Source organism: Diabrotica undecimpunctata, chromosome 6, assembly GCF_040954645.1.
Source record: "Diabrotica undecimpunctata isolate CICGRU chromosome 6, icDiaUnde3, whole genome shotgun sequence".
Taxonomy (NCBI): Eukaryota; Metazoa; Arthropoda; class Insecta; order Coleoptera; family Chrysomelidae; genus Diabrotica; species Diabrotica undecimpunctata.
The window spans coordinates 1,781,872-1,801,555 of record NC_092808.1 but is presented as its reverse complement, the minus strand read 5'-3'; the positions used below and the strand labels follow the sequence as shown (position 1 = coordinate 1,801,555).

Sequence of the window (19,684 nt, the reverse complement as noted above, 5' to 3'; positions counted from 1 at the left end):
TTAGGTTTTGATTACATAGGAGAGGTCTGAATTTCACAAAAGCTTGTCTTGCCATTTGTATTCGGGTTTTTATCTCTTGTTGTGGATCCGATTGGTCATTGATTGTGCTGTCAAGGTATTTAAAAGTTTTCACGCGTTTTATGCGATCGTCACCTATGCATATTATCGGGTTTTCTGGAGGGTTTCTGCTAATGACCATATATTTCGTTTTCAAAATGTTGATTTTGAGGCAATATTTTTTACCTATGCTATTCACCCTATCAAGTAATAACTGCTGATCTTTCAAATTATCAGTTATAATCACTGTGTCGTCCGCATAGTGTAGGTTGCTAATTGGTATGCCGTTCATCTTAATGCCTAATTCTGTGTCTTCTAATGATTCCGCAAATATATTTTCAACATATAAATTAAAAAGCATCGGAGAGAGTATGCAGCCTTGGCGGACACCTTTCCGGATTTCAAATTCATCCGTATATTGGTCTTGCTCAATCCTCACCTTTGCCATTTGGTTCCAGTATAGATTCTGAATAATTCTGATCTCCTTCTGGTCAATGTTGGCCCTATGTAGTAGTTCCATCATGATATCATGTTTAACATTGTCAAATGCCTTCTCGTAGTCGATGAGGGTGAGGTAGACATCTTTTCGTTAATCTAAACAGTTTTGTATTAAGGTGTTCAAACATAAAATTGCCTCTCTTGTTCCTAGTCCTCCCTTAAAACCGAATTGTGTTGACCCGCTAAGTTCTTCTAGTATCTTGTACATTCTTGAGTGTAATATCCTAAGGAAGAGTTTCAGCAAGTGACTCATTAAACTGATTAAGCGGTGTTCATTGCATTTTGTGGCATTAGCTGTTTTTGGGATCATCACAAAGGATGACTGCAGCCATTCTCGCGGAATGTAACCAGTATCATAAATTCTATTGAACAGCTTTACCAAGATTTCGATATTCTCCTCGTCTAGTAGTTTTATTGCTTCTATATTAATTTCATCTGGACCTGTTGCTTTATGCATCTTTGTGGTTCTAACCACATTGACCATCTCTTCGATATCATCATTTTGTTCTATTATTCGCATTCTTTCATTAATTTGATTTGCATAACTCTTCTTCAGATTTTCGTCTCTCATCAGTTCTCTTGTATTTATAGGCGTGCTGGTGTTTGTATTTGTTCTCTTAATTTTTGCTAGTTTTAACCTCACATCTGCTATTAGCGGATTATGATCGGATGCAATATCAGCACCTGGATATGCTGCGATTCTTTTGATAGCGTTACGAAATCTTCTGTTTATTAAAACGTAGTCAATTTGGTTTCTAATTATTCGATTTGGACGGTCTCCTGGTGATTTCCAAGTATATAACTTACGAGGTGGGAGCTGAAACCATGTGTTCATGACGACAAAACCGTTCTCCTGGCAGAATTCACACAGCAGGTCGCCTCTTTCATTTGTAACTCCAAGGCCGTACTCTCCAATTATCTCTTCATATCTTCCTTGACCCACCTTGGCGTTAAAGTCGCCCATTATTATGTTTATGTCCTTTTTCTTTGTTAGTCTTATTGCTTTTTCCAGATCTTTATAGAACTTAGTTATTTCTTCTTCTGACTTATCTGCTGTTGGTGCATATGCTTGTGTCACATTTATGTTTACTGGTTTGTCTTTACTGGCATCAGACAGCAAATCTCAGAGTTAAAAGTGAACACACTGACTATGTGAAAATAATGCATGGAGTGAGGCAGGGTTGTATTTTGTCTCCTCTAATCTTCAATCTGTACTCTGAAAGAATATTTATCGAAGCTTTGCACGAAACTAAAAAAGGTGTTCTACTAAATGGTTACCGGCTAAACAACATCAGATATGCAGATGACACCATAGTATTTGCCGACAACTTAGAAGACCTACAAGTTCTTATGAACAAAATCACGTATTACAGTCAACAATATGGACTCAATATAAACGTTAAGGAGACAAAACTTATGATAATTAACAAGAAAAAGATAACAGAAGGTCAACTCTACGTTAACCAATCCCCTGTAGAAAGAGTGACGCACTACACCGCACCATCATAAATGAAAAATGGACCAACAACCAGGAGATTAGAGCACGCATCGGAAAAGCTAGATTCACCTTTAATCGGATGGGAGCCTTCTTCCAGAGTCACAACCTCTCTCTTGATACAAAAGTAAAAGTGATGCGATGCTACGTCTACTCTGTCCTTTTTTATGGTATTGAATCGTGGACCTTGAGCGAAGATATGTGCAGAAAACTGGAAGCATTTGAGATGTGGCTATATCGGAGAATGCTTAAGATCCCGTGGACTGACCGAGTCACAAATGAGGAGGTCCTCAGAAGAATGAATAAGAACCGAGAGGTACTGACCACCACCATCAAATCTCGAAAGTTACAGTTCTTCGGACATATTATATAAATCCAGATATGCTCTCCTTTAAAACGAGGTCCAGGAAGAAGAAGAACATCTTGGTTAAAGAACCTCAGAATCTGGTTCAATACAACATCTGTGCAGCTTTTCCGCGCTGCTGCAGATAAGATAAAGATTGCCATGATGATCTCGAACATTCGTGACGGATAGGCACATCAAGAAGAAGAAGGGTTATCTTTAATTATGTTGCATAAAAACTTTCGTACCACTACATTCTCGTTGATTTCTTGAACGCTGGTTCTCCCCAAATGTAATATGAATGCACCACGGGAGTCAAAAGGCTTTTTATTCAGATTGATAATATAAATTCACTCATTTTTAGAGAAAGATTTCACATTGAAAGAATAATCCTTTTTGTTCAATACTGTAACAAGTCAAGTTGTTACACTATTGAACTAAAACATTTATAAATTTGGAGTTATTACATACATTGCTTACGCCCTCTATGAACTAAAAGATAAATTTGGACTTATTTCAGTATTGAAATTGGTGGAGATTGCAATTGATCACAGGCTACTCAACATACTAAATTTAACTGATATTAACACACCATTCATATCCATTTTTATTTTTTACAGACCACATCGTATCAAGCTCCATTTTTTACTACATGGTTCGTCACCAACTGGACAATGCTCTTCTTTCCATTATACTTTTTATGCAGATTGAGTAACAGACGATGCGAATCGATCTCCGACATCCTTTCGGAAAGCATCAGGGATTTCAGGGATAAAGGATTCACCGCAGGTATGATCAAGTCGATTTAGTGCTTTTAGTTTAAGTGGAATAGATCATTATATGATATGATCTAACAAGTAATTGGAAATATAGTGGTTTTTTGCTAGAAAAAGTTAATACAGTGGGCGATCAAAAGAATATTTATATATATATATATATATATATATATATATATATATATATATATATATATATATATATATATATATCTATATATATATATATATATATATATATATATATATATATATATATATATATATATATATGTATATATACATTATATTTGTTATTTCCTGACCGTGAATTTCAAATATTTTGTCCTCTTTATTGTTTTTCAAACGTTTTGGCCAATATCAATAACTACTTTAATATTTGTAACTGAAAAGACCCTTTAAAAATATTAAGAGAGGGAAGAAATGTTTAAACCGTATAGTAGAAGCCATAGTTAGAATACAGTGTTGGTCTTACGGCGCGCAGTGATGACGCTCATGGCGGTACAGTGGTAGGTGTGTGGTAGTTTGGCGATAAACTGAGAAATCAGGACCGTACGCGCTTCGTTTCAAAAATAATTACTCATTATTTTACTGCGTTAAATTAGAGAATAAACAAAAAAAACAAATTAATTCTATAAAAAATAAATATAAGGTTGAATGCTCGAATAAATGAACTTTGATCAGATAAAAGGCATATATCGAGCACAGTTTAATTTAATCTTGCCCAAGTACTTTCGATCCCTAGATCATCTTCAGGGGTATCTGAAATAAGCCAAGAAACGTTTTTTTATAACTAAAGAAATTGATTAACTTCGATAAAAACTCGAAGTTTATGGTTGATAAAGAGTTTTTATGTGATTAACGTTTATAGACTTACTTCGTCAATTGCGGCCTATCCGACAAGAACAAAATGTCATAAACATATAAATGTACATCACACTACACTACAAAAGGACAAACAAACACTTTAAAATTATTTAAGAAAGGCTACATTATGTGCAGAAACCGGAGACAGAATGGCTCCCGATCTAACGGAAATGTTGGGGTGACATGTGACAAATGACAGCTTGGATGAGCAGTCACAATCATAGATATGTGATCTGCATCTTTTAAAATTCTATGAAACTAAGTATTGACCAAAAGTACAACTGCCACTACTATAGGAGGTCACTGATGAAATATAAAATTATATAGAATATTTTTTAAGTAGATTGAATAATCCAGATAACCTACTGCTTCAAATAACACCAGATATTTCTCCTTCACTTATATTAGCAGCATTTCCAATAAAATATCTAAACTTTTTACTTCTACAATTGATAACATTAAAATTTCCTTCAAGTCACACAACACCTTAGGTTCCTTCTTAATCAACACCAAAGATAGGATGAACACACTTGACAAAAGTGGTATTTACAAATTAAAATGTGATGATTGTGATGCCTCTTATGTAGGTAGAACCATTAGAAAGTAATCCACTAGAGTTTCAGAACATTTGAAAAGACCAAACTCTTCAAGTTTTGGTCAACACTTATTATCCAGTAAACACAATTTTAGCATCAACACTGGTTCATCTATCTTACATGACATTAGTAGAAAGAAAAACTATATGGAGTTGGATTTATTGGAAGATTTGGAGATTACAAGGGAAACAAATGGAAACTCTCACTGTCTTAATACTCAAGTTAATTTAAATTGTACTAAATTTAAACCTATTTTTAAAAACTTTATTACAGCTTCACCTCGTAGGGGACCCAGCTCGACTGTTTAGACTTCCTGCACTGAGCACATCCATATTAATTTTATAGTTATACCATTGACTGTGGGTTCAACTGAACTACTTGGATTACACCCCATTTATATACTTTGCTTTCAATTTTGATTTTCAATTTTAGTATTTTAATTACATAGTCAGATCTCTTCCTTTCTACATTACAGATAGTGCTTGGTAGACCATTTTATTGTAGTCAACTACCCACTGTCTAATATATTGTTTAGTCCTTTTCTTGCATTCTTACTTTACGTCGATTTCAGTTGCTCTCAAACTAACACCTTAATTATTACAGACATGTTTGAGTGTGAGATCTGGATTATTCAATCTACTTAAAAAATATTCTATATAATTTTATATTTCATCAGTGACCTCCTATAGTAGTGTCAGTTGGACTTTTGGTCAATACTTAGTTTCATAGAATTTTAAAAGGTGCAGATCACATATCTATGATTGTGACTGCTCATCCAAGCTGTCATTTGTCACATGTCACCCCAACATTTCCGTTAGATCGGGAGCCATTCTGTCTCCGGCTTCTGCACATAATGTAGCCTTTCTTAAATAATTTTAAAGTGTTTTTTTGTCCTTTTGTAGTGTAGTGTGATGTACATTTATATGTTTATGACATTTTGTTCTTGTCGGATAGGCCGCAATTGAGAAGTAAGTCTATAAACGTTAATCACATAAAAACTCTTTATCAACCATAAACTTCGAGTTTTTATCGAAGTTAATCAATTTCTTTAGTTATAAAAAAACGTTTCTTGGCTTATTTCAGATGCTCCTGAAGATGATCTAGGGATCGAAAGTACTTGGGCAAGATTAAATTAAACTGTGCTCGATATATGCCTTTTATCTGATCAAAGTTCTATAAAAAATGCCTATATACATAAAACATCTAATACCTCGTAAATACTTATATACATTTATACAAAAAAACGCAAATAGTTTACCCTATATGAGACGATAAATATATATATATACAGATATATATATATAAAATGCACAAGAAGATCATAACTGAAATGTACTGTACGTACAATGCTAAAAAAATAAATGAACATTAAATCTGAGGTATTTCTCGTTAATTAATACTAATCCCAATCCATATCTAAATCGTCCTAATCCTCATCATCTCCTATATTAATTATCACCGGTTCAATATCTTCCTGCAAATTGTCCACCGCAAACATTTTTTTTTCTACTTTCTTGACTTGGTTCACATAATTATGCCACTGCTCTTTAGATACGCGTTGGTAAGTTTCTTTTATCAAGTGTTCTACTTATTTTTCTCTAAAATCGACGTTGTTTGAAGCCACATACTTGCCTCCACATCATCTCAATCGTGTTTAGCTCGCAATGGTAAGGCGGCAGTCTCAAAATCTTAACGCCATATTTTTCCGGAATTGTTTCAATTTTTTACCTGTACTCGTCTCTAAATGCGGCCGCAGTATCCAATAATTCACTTTTTAGGTAATCTTCCTCGAATAAAATGTTCTTTTAGATTTGCCAATCCTTGATTTGCCTTTGGTTCCACAATTTTTTCGGGAAATCAAATTTTCAGGAGTGGTATGACGCGTTATCCAAAATGACAACGTTTTTTTGTCTGTCGGCAAGTTTGGAATCATCTTCTTAAACCATTCTTCATATAGATCTCCGTCTATTTCGTCGTGGTAATCAGCGGTTCCCTTGTTGACCAAGAAAGTTAATTCGGCTCGTGCCACAAAACCAGTTTCGCTTCCAACATAAAGAAGAACAAACCGAGGACCTCTTTGGACTGGAGATTGCAGTCCAGTAGAGAGCTCTTTTATGAAAGCATCTCGTAGATTCTTGATCGTTGTGTCCCTCCCCTCCCTCTCCTTTTTAACTGAAGCACCAACGTTAATTCAAGACTCATCGGTATAAACAAGGTTTACATTGTCCTTCTTCCCCAATCACCTCATCAAACTATTCAAGTTCTTCTTCTGTTAACTTTTTAGGATTTTTTACGGATATTTTTTTACGTTTTGGCTGAGAACAACCTGGCTCTGCATTCTCCATCATTGCAATAGTCAAACACGTGTCAGAATAAAAGGAAACAACAAAAGTGACAAACTGTGACGTAACTTCCGTTAGCTGATGCTACTTTTAGAAGCTGATGTAGCAAATAAACGCACAACTCTCGTGCTAATAAAATATACTATAAATAGAAGTCATGTTAAAGCGCGGATCCGCGCCGTTAGCACCGAGGAATGAACGGCCTGGACGCAAATCCGCGCCTTACGCAATGAACCTGTTAAATCCAGTCCTAATGTGCCGCTCTCGGCAAACCGGCATGCGGCAACGTGATAGGTCGTTCTCCCGTAAGAAATACATTGCCTTTCTTACTTACACTGCATTCTAACTGTAGATTTTACTATAGAAGAAATAATACGAGCGCTTAAATGAATTCAGTTAATCTTCGATGAAAAACAAAACAATATTAAATGTAAAAAAATTCAATTCGGCAAAATATTTCTCACATAATTTACTATAGAAACTGTAATTAAAATCATCTTCGAAATTACACAAAATATAACGGCTTTATGGGCCTAGGCGAAAGCGAAAGCCAAACACCCGTTAGCCGGTGGCATAATGGATTCTTTTTCTTTTTAATTTTCAACATTTTTGTTAGTGATGAGTTTTGAAATTCACGCGAACTTTGCATTAGTCACTTGCGTGTAATGTATTTTAAATTTACAAATTAACAAAAGCATGCTCTGAAAGGGAAAATACCTAATGTATGGTTGTTCCTTAATGGAAAATGTGGGAAGTATATACATGAATTTACCAAACTGTTTTTCATACGTAATTTATAAGCATATATTTTTTATTGTAGATGTTTTCTTGGGAGTACTTCGTTTATATATATTTATATATATATATATATACATATATATATATATATATATATATATATATATATATATATATATATATATATATATATATATATATATATATATATATAGATATATATATATCCTGAAAAAGCGATAAACGCTTGTAATCAACGTTGATCAAATAGAATACAAAACTCAAATATTTGGGTGTGCAACGGAAGATAGGACAAAGAAGTACTCTTTTTTAGTCTACCAAGCTTTCGCAAATCTTTATTTGTACAAAATACAGAAAAAAAAATAATTAATTTGCATCTTACACTAATTGAGGTTAGTTGTCGTGATGTTAATCAAATAAAATGAGCAACTCATTTGACCCCTACAAAATTGTTTTTAAAAAACGTTCTTTAACAAACACATATTTAAAATACTTTAAAACACATATACATAAACACTTAAATAAAATTATGTTAAAATAATTACAGAACATGTACTTATTCACAAAATAAAATTTATTTAGGTTATAAATATTTTTATTTTTTTTCTGTATTTTGTACTAATTTTGTTTATTGTAGCACCCTGATGATGCAAATAAAGATTTGCGAAAGCTTGGTAGACTAAAAAAGAGTACTTCTTTGTCCTATCTTCCGCTGCACACCTAAATATTTGAGTTTTGTATATATATTATATATATATATATATATATATATATATATATATATATATATATATATATATATATGTTCGGATAAGTTTCCGCGGTCAGATAAATGAAAATTACGGAGTTCTCGGGAAGAACCGCGTTGAGAATTTAAAACTCGACGTTTCGGCACCCATTTTGGAGCCATTATCAAGAGTGATACGGTTCGGTTTGAGTTCGGGGTCTCAATCTGCCTACTCCCCTCACTCGAGACGTACCAGTATCGTGTTCTATATTGCAAGAACTGTCTCTCGGCACTGAGGTCTCAATCTGCCTACTCCTCAGTGTCGAGTGACAACCGGTCTTACCCTGTGTGGCTGCTTTTATACTCGCTGTATGCGCGGGAACAGTATGCGCTGACGTGGTCTGAACTGACGCGGCCTGAGGGGTGTGGGCGGGAGGTCGCTGAAGCAGGGGTCGCCATGTTGCCTAACACGCAAATACCGTCTTCGCTGTGATCTTGCTTTTCTTAAATCATGTCGTGACGATCAAGTCATTCCAAAATATTTACAAGTTAAACATCACACCAAATCTTCATCAATTTCCAAAATTCTTAGAGCCACTAGTTTTTCGCTTCTTAGAAATTCAATTCATTCCACCCGACGCAACTTAGATACAACAAATTCCCAACTTCTTAAAACCTACAATGACATCCACTCTTTCAATATCCATCCATTATTATGGGACACTTTCGATCGTCTTTCTCACCAAAAAGCCCAACACATTTCTGACAACAAAACACAAACCCAGAAACGCAAACTGGACCAACTTATCTCTCAGCAAAATCCACCGCCCATTTCAAATCAACAACCTTCTACTGTTGTTCACAATTTCTCAGATATTCACATATCTGATTCAGCTACCAAAGCTCTGTCAAAAGGCTTCAATTTCTCTGTCACTCCTCTTTCCATTCCAACTGAGAAAATTATTTGTCCAACCGAAGAAGCTATTTCCCATCTTCCTTCCGACCAAGCCGAAGTTGCCAGACAAGATGTCGCCAGAATTCTCCGTACTTCCAAACCCCCATCTTCAAATGTCAGTCTTTCAGAAAGACGTGCCCTCAAAGAACTTTACAACAACCCTGACATCATCATCCTTCCGGCCGACAAAGGTAATACCACCGTCATTCTCAACTCTTCTAACTATTTCGACAAAATGTCCGAACTTTTGAATTCCACAGAATACAAACATGTCTAAAATGATCCAACCACATATCTAGAAAAAACGACCAAATCCATTATAAATAAGTCCAGACCTCAAAAAATCTCTTATACCCAGAGAAAAATCATCCCGATTTCCAAAGATATACGGCCTTCCAAAAATCCATAAGCCCAATGTTTCCCTAAGACCCATCGTCAGTGCATACAACTGTTCCACTCAGAAATTGGCAAAACATCTCGCTTCATCCTTACAACCATTAGCCGAAAACGCCCCGTCCTTTGTCAAAAACTCTATTCATTTCATTGATCTTCTGAAAAACTTTTCTATTTCACCCTCAGACATACTAGTCAGTTTTGACATGGTTTCTTTATTCACCAACATTCCCATCGATGAAACCATTTCCATCTTGGACTCTAAACATCAAATCACCCAAGATACATTATCTCTTATAAAACACTGCAAGTTCTTGCAATATAGAACACGATACTGGTACGTCTCGAGTGAGGGGAGTAGGCAGATTGAGACCCCGAACCCCGAGAGATACCTGTAATTCATACTCTGAGTCTCAATCTGCCTACTCCTCACTCAACACTGAGGAGTGTCGCAAGTATACACGAAACATGAAAATCCTAAGCTAATTAAGCAAATTTCTAAAGTCACAATCACGGGAAATTGTAAACATTTTAAATGAAGATGACCAATCGTCTTATTCGTTATAGTAGTACTTAGACACATGAGAACAAAGATTGATAAGATCATATTTTAAGGATTATTAGGTCTACAGCTAAATGTTAAATAGAAGATCAATGTTTTGGTTAAAATAAATCGTTTGTCTATTATATGGCTGTTTCTCAATATAACATTCGACCTAACGCGATTCGTAAACAATGGCAAATGAGTTTTTGTTAAAACATCTGCAAGGTTTTCCCAACAAAATATAACTAACTTAGCGGTTTAATCCCATAATTAATGTTATTAAAGCAATGAATATTTTCTTAACTACACGATTAAACGAATTTTTATCTCGCAATTTTTAAAACTTTTTGTTTTGTTTTCTTTTCAGTGAGATTCATGACACGCTGCAGCCTCTTCTGTATTCTGTGGGTCGGAACGAACTACATGTACATAATGTCCTTAAGGATACTTCTAGCGACTGACGTCATGGCACTCTTTGCGACGAATGTTTCTTTCGTCTATCTTCTTTCTTGGGTCATTCTACACGAACAGTTCGTCGGTATAAGAGTAAGTACAATCGCCCACTATTCAATATGTTAGGTTCAAAAGGTAACACCTTTATTTAATTGTAAAAACATTAGTGGTAAAAAAAAAATTATTTGGGATTTCTTCGCGACGGTTTTTTTATACATAAATAAATTAAAAAATATATGAAATAAATTAAAAGGAAAACGGTAAAACAACGAAATTTGTACGGAAACTAAAATGAAGTAGAATGGATATAAAGGCAAACATATGTAAATACAAAATAATATACATGAAATACAAACTTTTGCTCATTAAGTTGATAAAAACTATGTTTTTTATGGAAAGGAAGCACTAAATCTTCTAATTACCATACCAGGTCGTATCCTGTTAAGGATGACTTGGTGCATGATGGATTCGGTTGAAAGGGCCCATCTGCACACTGTTCCAGCAGAGGAGTCGTGCGAACAGATACATCCGTAGCTCGCTGCCTACCAACTAAAGTCCTCTCCATTGGACTACTCATGGGGTAGTTCCTCTCCTAACCGCTGCACCACATGAATAGCTGGTCTTTTCTCTCTCTCTCTCTCCCTCTCTCTCTCTCTCTCTCTCTCTCTCTCTCTCTCTCTCTCTCTCTCTCTTACTTGCTTTCTCTTATCTTTGTTGTAGATATCTCTCTAATAATTCCTTCTTTCTGACAATTCGACTCACTACTTCCAGTATTGCCTCGTATTCAGTCTTTTCTCTTCAATGCTACCTGCATCATGGTATTTGCACCTATCCTACCTACCTTTCTGTGTAATTCGTTTCTGTCCTTGTCGAACACTCTGCCCTCGAATACCCAGTGCTTGGCCGTGTCAGCCGCTCCACAGTCTGTACAGTTTCGTAGACCCTGAAGGAGCCGTGCCCCATTAGGAACTAGATGAAAAAATAATTACTGTCTTTGTCACCGCGCATTATCCATTCTGCGATATTTTTAATTCTACTCCACTTTTTGGAAGACTACTCTCAAGTACTTTACTCTTTTGGAAGGGAAGATCCTTTCTTCATCCAGGACAAAAACTTTATGGTCTCTTGCCTTTGGATCATTTAGGATCATAGCTTCAGTATTCTCGGTCGCCAGCATGCGATCCCTGCTTCCCATCCACGTCTTCACTTTGTTGAGGGCTCGGTTCTCTCTTTACATAAGTGACTAGTTTTTCTCATGCTCCACCAGCCCCACTAGGTCATTTGCATACGCCAATGTCTATATCGGTCTTCAAATACTCATTGTACAGTACATTTAAAAGCAATGACTCCAGGGCGGGGCCCTGCAAAATTGCTGCCATATTCTTCATAGAGTTAACCCTCGTAATGTTAATATATTTATCTGTGAAGCAGTCCCTAATTAAGTTCTACAGGAAGGAAGATATCCGTAAGTGACTACCTAGCCCTATTAAAATCAGATCTTATATCGACGAAGAAACCTACATTCCTTCTGCTTTTACATATGGATATACCCCTCTTCATCCTGCTTATAGCGTCAACCTCAGATTTTTGTTTCCTGATCCCATACTAGTGATCGGATATGCCACTTTTTTCTCCTTCTCCAGCTTTGTCTTCACAAGAATCTCAAAAACCTTGCCTAAGGTATTTAACATGCATATAGTCTATACAATCCAGGCTCTCTTAATTGTTTTCCCGGTTTCGGAAACCGAAGTAAGTATGAATAGAAAAATCTACTATAGTAGAGTAAAAACTATGGTCGAATAGAAAAGTCTACTGCCACTTAAGAATCATTAAACATTGGAATCATGAACAGTGGATACAAAATCATAAAAATCTGTGGCATAACCATAACAGTTTTTTAGATAAATATTTAGAAGAGCCGAACCTTTATTTAATTCAATATATAACGATGTAGTAATTCACGGAGATTATCAGAATAGCTATTATTAAAAGAACAAAAGAGCAACAGAAAACAACAAACAGAGGTACTAGTCTTCTTCTTCACGTGTCATATCAGAATTATCCGACACTGTCGATCACCATTGCGAGATATTCTCGATCTTTTGCCACATGAAATAATTGTCCTGCATTTTATATCTCAGTATTAGTCTATTAAATACAATTTATAAAATTTATTTCAAAATTATTAGCAATAGATTAAGAAATATTTTTTAGAGACAGAGCTGTACACATTATAAAATCTTATCTTCCAAAATAATTGTAGCAATAAACTCACCCTTCAGAATTTCCGCTAAATATTTCAACTCTCTCTCCAGACATCGTTCTTGAGAAGTAATCCAAAAAGATTATTATTTTATTAAATAAGTTCCTTCTAACGTTCGAATTGAACTTTCTGGAGGTTTATAAAAGTTTTTTAATCTATCTTCGTTACTTTCAGTTGCACAATGACGGAAAGTTGTGTGACTATCTCCCTTGGCAATAAAAGTTCACTTAGGAATGTACTTTAAGAATAATTTGGCTTACAGGGGTTGTTTTTGCAACAAAAATTTATATTTTTAAGGTATATACTTGAAATAAAATAATGACCAAAATATTTGTTTTTTTTTTATATAGAAATAGTTTGTTTCGAATCTTTTAAAGTTCATCTTCATTCTCAGCTACGAGAATAGTATACATAGTGTAACATTTGTACATCTACATTCTCTCTTTTACTTCGCGCCCTTCCATTATTACCTTTAACCATCATTTTAATTTATAATATTGGGTTTCGTGAATCCCCTTGTTTATTACCACTTTATACTTTAATGGATTTTGTAAATTTACCATTTATTTGCACTTTGATTTTGTTTTTTTTTTATATATATATAAATGTCTATGAATGTTCATATTAAGTTTTATGAGACTTCCCTGTTGTACAATAATGTAATAAAATCCTCCAGCTTAACTCTAATAAAGGCTTTCCATAAATTTACGAAACTAGGAAATACTGATACGACTTTTTTTTCAGATAATGGCTGTGATAATCTGCGACACCGGTGTAGCCTTATTGGCTTATATGGATGGCATTACTGGGAGTCCAACACTTGGAGGAGTTGTTTTGGCTACTTCTGCTGCGGCTGGATCAGCAGTTTACAAAGTAAGCCAAAGATAATATTTTAGCAATAGGTACTCTAAGCCTTAGTAAATTTTTAAATTTGCCCGTTTTGGATGAGTTTGGCTATGGCCAAATTTTGGATGGATATGGTCAAGGTTCATTGTTTGTTGGTCACCCTGTATAAGCTTAGGATGCTTATTGCGTGATTAACAATTTCTTTCCATAGTTTTCTATCTTTAGTATTTTCCTTTTCGCTGCTAATGTTTAACTTCCTTACATGTACATCAAGTTTATCTCTCCATCTATACCTTGGTTTTCTCCTTCTATTTTTATCTTAGATTTTGCTACTAAAACTATGCATTCTATTAACTGGAGCTCTCATTGCATGCGTTATGTGTTTTATGAACTAATAATCTAAAATTTACCCATCAGCAGAATGCAGTAGGGGAGAGTCGGCTATTGGTGCGAACCTAAGGCTAATTCAGGATATTGCAAAACTTAAAACATTTCACTTTCCAAATTTTTTAAAGATATACTTTAAGGGCCTAGGTATGTTGGTAGAGACCCTATTCAATGAATGGTTGAACAGTATAAAAACTTCGTTTTTAAATTACTTAAGTACTTATGAATGACCGTTTAATTTTGATTAGATTATTTTTACCAATTTTTAGGTGCTGTTCAAGAAAGTAATTGGTGATGCAACGTACGGACAAGTGGCGCTTTTCTTCTCGCTCATCGGCATGCTGAATGCAGCTTTTCTTTGGCCACTCTGTCTGGGATTGTTCCTAATGGGCGTCGAGACGCTTCACTGGGATATGTTGCCGTGGCCGGCGTTGCTAACATCAAGTGTTCTTTCTCTAGGTAAGTTGACGTGGTTGACAGTTTAAAAGGAATATAGAAAATCAAGAATACAAAAACTAAACAAAAAATAAGAAAACGGTCATTATTTTTATCTGACTGTAGATATATAGTTGTATATTCTTTGTATATTATGAAATATACGTATATGGATAAATAAAATTATATGTATACTGTTATAACAAGCCCTTACTACGGCGCTGATCGAAAATTCGAGTGTATGTTTAAGGAAGTTTCCTAGATCTGTCAAAATTATTCAAAGGTGCTCTAGCCGCGCTAGCGCCGAGAAACTTCTACTAAAATCTAGGACTTAAGCAAGAGAGTCTGCAGAGAAAATAATACGGTTAAGGAAATCAATATTATAAATTAATTGTGTTTTTAGTGTTAGTGTTAAAAAACTGAAAATAATTTAAAATAAACATTAAAATACTGTGAAATGTTCTAAGCGATTTTACCGTTTGCCATACCTATACAATACATATATTCAGCATCCTTTTAATGTCAGAAAGTATTTATTATTGTTAAATTCTTTGTCATGTACATCTTAATCATTCTTACTCCATTTGTATTTAAGTTTTCTCCTCCTGAACTCCCCATATTCCCATTCTTCTGTTCTATTCTCTTCGTATTCTTGTATTCCAATCCCCTAAAAATATTTGTTGTGTATTTATCTTTTTTAATTGGTCAAATAGTTCATGTAATGCCTCATGAAATTTTTCCATCGGCATAATAATTTTGCAATCTAAATTTTAAAAAAATTGAAATTCTTTAAAATCTTGCACAACAAGAACTAAATCATATAGAATTTTGTCAATTTTTTATCTATCCAACGCACTTCATACTGAAATCGGATTCTTTGGGCAGCCTTAGGAATTTTTTAAAATTGTAAACAATTTTTTGACTTTGTAAACTATAAGTTTAAATTAAATTCTGAAAACAGGGTTGGAAAAGACTCGCAACACGCTTTTTAAAAAAAAAACAAAGTTTAATTATGAGTAGTGGTTCGTGAGATATAACCGGTCAAAGTTGACCGGCATTTACAACAAAGTTATAAAGTTATAAAGATTTTTTTAAACGAATTATAAAGGTCCTAATTATAATCTAGGTCGTTAAAAAATAATTAAATAAGAAATGGCTTGTTTTCCTTTTTTTTGTATTAATTGCTATTTTACAGCAAGGGTAATAAATGAAATCATTTTTAGCCAGTCGTATCTAATATAAAATTATTGCTACTTTATTAAATTACTACTTTGCTCCAAAATCAATCGTTTTAAAGTTATAAGCAAGGAAAGCAGAAAAAAACGATGTTTTTAATCATTTTTAAATACATATGCATGCACAATTTATACAAACCCCAGCTCCAAGTGACATGTTTGTTCTAATAATCAGTGAAACACACATGTCCGAAGATCAAACCGGTCACACTCCTTAATGGAACGGTACCTTTTTGACTACCAAGCTATAACCAACCACCCCTCCCCATCGCAGGACATAACGAATGAGGATGCTTTTGTACTGAGCGTTACTTTGGATGCCCTGGGTAATGGGACAATGTCTGTTTTACTTTGTGTGGTTAGGCCACCTAATTTTAGGGGTAGCTAGACTTCCTATGGCTTTTCTCCCTATGACTGATTGAATTTATTATTTGACTTGACCTTGGACTTGTGCCCCAAAAGTGTGTTCCGGACAGATGTCCGGATTTTTGTGTGCTCGGTCACTCAGCCGCCGAATCGGCAAAATAAATTTTGTTCTCCTCACCGGCTGAGTGCCCGAAAGGTCTGGTCACCGAGCTCACGCTTGTCATACGTGACCTCGATGCTAAGATTTTAAGGCTGTTGGTCCTTTGACCTGCCTGAAGAGCTGTTTTGTCTGAGGAGCAATAGCGTGAGGGGCGTCTTTATGTTTGTGCCTCAGAATTCACTTAATGTGGGTGCATCGTTGGCATAATTGCTGTAACAGAGGGTTTTTAGTGAAGATTAAGATGAAATGATACTAGAAAGAAAGTAGCAATGGGTGTGGTGGGCACTCCCAGGAGTTTACGGCCATCACATATCCCGTGTGTACATTTTTTGGTTTTTATCAGTTAGGGAAATAAAACATCACTAAATAGAAGAAATAAGATACCGTAAACTGGGGTAACTTTGCTCCACTTTTAGGAGTTATTAAAGGAATTGCGAGAAAAAGTGTATAAAATTTCTACTAGTATTATGTTTTTTTTTAATAACCCATGAAGAAGGTATACAATGTAAATATTGTGTGGTATTTTTTATTCTAACAATAATTAATTACATTTTTTTTTTTAATAAAAAGTGGAGCAAAGTTACCTATAGTGTGGGGTAACTTTGCTCCACCTCATAAAAGCATGAAATTTTGTATAGTAACATATAGTTGGAGCAAAGCTAATGGGTTGCTTATATTAACCTTGCTCCAAAAATATTATTTGTGCAAAAAAAAAACTAAAAAAGAAGGTAGCGTTATTTATTTGAAAAGAATAAACAAAAGTGTTAATTATAACGTGAACTTAATTCAGGAATTGTAAAAGTTCCCCTTTTAGAAACTTGTTTAGGAGTATTAATACAGCCTAGTACATCAGTCCATAGGTAAGTCAGTTCATCCTTTTTTGAGGGCCACTTCCACAGTTTGAGAGACTTTTCCATTGCGCTAATGGTTACCGTTTTATCATCAAAAGCCATAATGCGCCCGGGGTATAGGTGGCTTTCGTAAGAAAACACTACAAAACGTCCCACTTCTCGAACAACACTTTCAAAATTATTATGTTTGTTTTCTTTGTCTTCTAAAAAATTTACAAATTCATTTTCAACTTCTTTCTCCCTGGCAAGCTCTTCAAAGTCTACATCGTCCGATGAATTATCATCAAATACCATCTCTTTAGCTCTAAAGCGAACAATATTTGATTCCTCATCGGAAGATTCGTCAGGAGTTATGCTTCGTCGTTGCTTATTGGTATTCATGCCAGAGGTTGTAGGTTCTTCCATATATGCATCGTTGACTGCACAAAAACTTTTTCCAGCTGGAACATTAATTTTTTTTCTGCGGTGGTTAACAGTTTTTGTCAAATCGGATCTTTTTGCTTCGAGGGCTTTTAAAAACTCCGATTGCACAACAGATGGGTCGCATTTTCGTGGTATTCGGCTTAGTACTTCCTCAACATTCAGGGGAAATATTCCACATTTTCGAAACCCTGCCTCTAAATTAGATTTGATTTGTGGACCAAGCAAGTCTATTACCTTTGACAACAATGGAGGAAAGTGTTGCTTTTGTATATTAGTGTTGCGGATGCCATTTTCAGTACTTTTCCAATCTGACAAAATTTTTCGCCAGGCTCTTTTTAGGGGCCGAAAGAAAGCCACGTCTAGAGGTTGCGTCAAATGTGTACTGTTTGGAGGCAGACAAATTAAATGAATGTCGTTTTCACGACAGAGTTGAAGTGCATGTACTGTAATATGTGAAGAGAGGTTGTCGCATAGTAATACCTTTTTACCATTCAGCTTCCTAAACCTAGGTACCAACTGGAATTCAAGCCAATCTGTAAAAATATTTACATCGAACCATCCAGAACTACTAGCGTTGTAACGGCATCCTTTTGGCCCATTCTCAGCCCAAGTAGTCCACATTTTAGCAGCCCGGTAAACAACATAGGGCGGTAAAAGTTCACCTTTGCCGTTTCCACAGAACATAATGGACACAGAGGTCTTTGAAGCGTTTCTAATTAGTTCTGGATACTTGCAACCTCTCTTGACAATGACTTTCTTTTTGCCAGGATCATCAGTGAGATTAGTTTCATCACAATTCCATATATTTGTTGGAGGAACGCCGTCTAACTCGACTGCCAGATTTTCGAAAAATCTTCTCAATATGTTTTCGTCAACTCCTGCTCGTACACGTTTAATGTTTTCTGCAAAACGTGGGAAAATTTCAGGATGTCTGACCATAAATTTTTTGATCCAATCCTCTCCAGGGAAGTTATCCTTGAAAATTTTGACATCTCTTCCACAACGGTTTAAATAATTTTTGATAATGTTTCTCAGTTCCCTTGCGTAAATAGGGAACCCATACTCTCCCATATAAATCAGGCAATTGACAAATTGGTTTTCTTCGCCGGGAGTAAATACGTTTTGCCTCCCTGGCGTTTTGGAATGTTTCCCTTTAAGTTTATTTAAAATAGTCCTTCTTGGAATCTTATATTTTTCTTCTGCCCTTCTGTGTGAGATTTCACCTCTTCTTATTTCATTTAAACACTCTTGTAGGGTTTCTTGTGTATAGTCAGCATAGCGCCGTGATCCTAGTACTCTTTTAGGTGTTCTAGGCATATCTGTAACAAATATATATATTAAACATAATATATATTTCGGGGTAACTTTGCGCCACTTTTTTGGTGCAAAGTTACCCCGAATCACCTGATAATTTGTAAAATTAGGTTAGAAAAAGAAAAGTTTATCATTTGTTCAATTATAAGTCACAATTGAGTAAAAAAGTTGATAAACAGTATACACTTAACGCATACACAAATACTTACTTGTGAGATAATAGCACAACTTTTCTACACACACCAAATTTCATACATAGTTTTTATCGAAGTTTTTACACTACTACCTTCTCGACTCGCTGTAGGCATGTAAATGGAAGAGCAAGTCTATGCTGCACGCAAGGAGACTGTGTCAATAGGCAACCAGTAAAACGGCGACGCGCGTTTTGTGAAGACGGTTATTAATTCATCGGTACATTAAAATGAAACTTTTTTTAGTAATGGAGCAAAGTTACCCTGGCAGGGGCAAAGTTACCCCGGTTTACGGTAATACATGGATGTTTTTCTGTTACTGCATATGTTAGACTATCGTATGGCTATCTCATTCTTTATTAATCTTTTGGGTTTCCTCTATATCCTACTAGCTGCTGCCTGGGCCGT

General features: G+C 35.2%; 1 protein-coding gene across 2 annotated transcripts in view; it reads left to right on the top strand.

The window, feature by feature from the left end:
* LOC140442989 (solute carrier family 35 member F3) overlaps nucleotides 1-19,684 on the top strand; it is a 185,505-nt gene that overhangs the window by 59,108 nt on the left and 106,713 nt on the right. For both annotated transcript variants that reach the window (XM_072533982.1, XM_072533983.1), the window contains exons 4-7: nucleotides 3,014-3,182; nucleotides 10,720-10,898; nucleotides 13,813-13,941; nucleotides 14,571-14,760. In XM_072533982.1, the coding sequence (XP_072390083.1) occupies nucleotides 3,014-3,182; nucleotides 10,720-10,898; nucleotides 13,813-13,941; nucleotides 14,571-14,760 (667 nt within the window). The remainder of the gene's footprint in view (nucleotides 1-3,013; nucleotides 3,183-10,719; nucleotides 10,899-13,812; nucleotides 13,942-14,570; nucleotides 14,761-19,684) is intronic.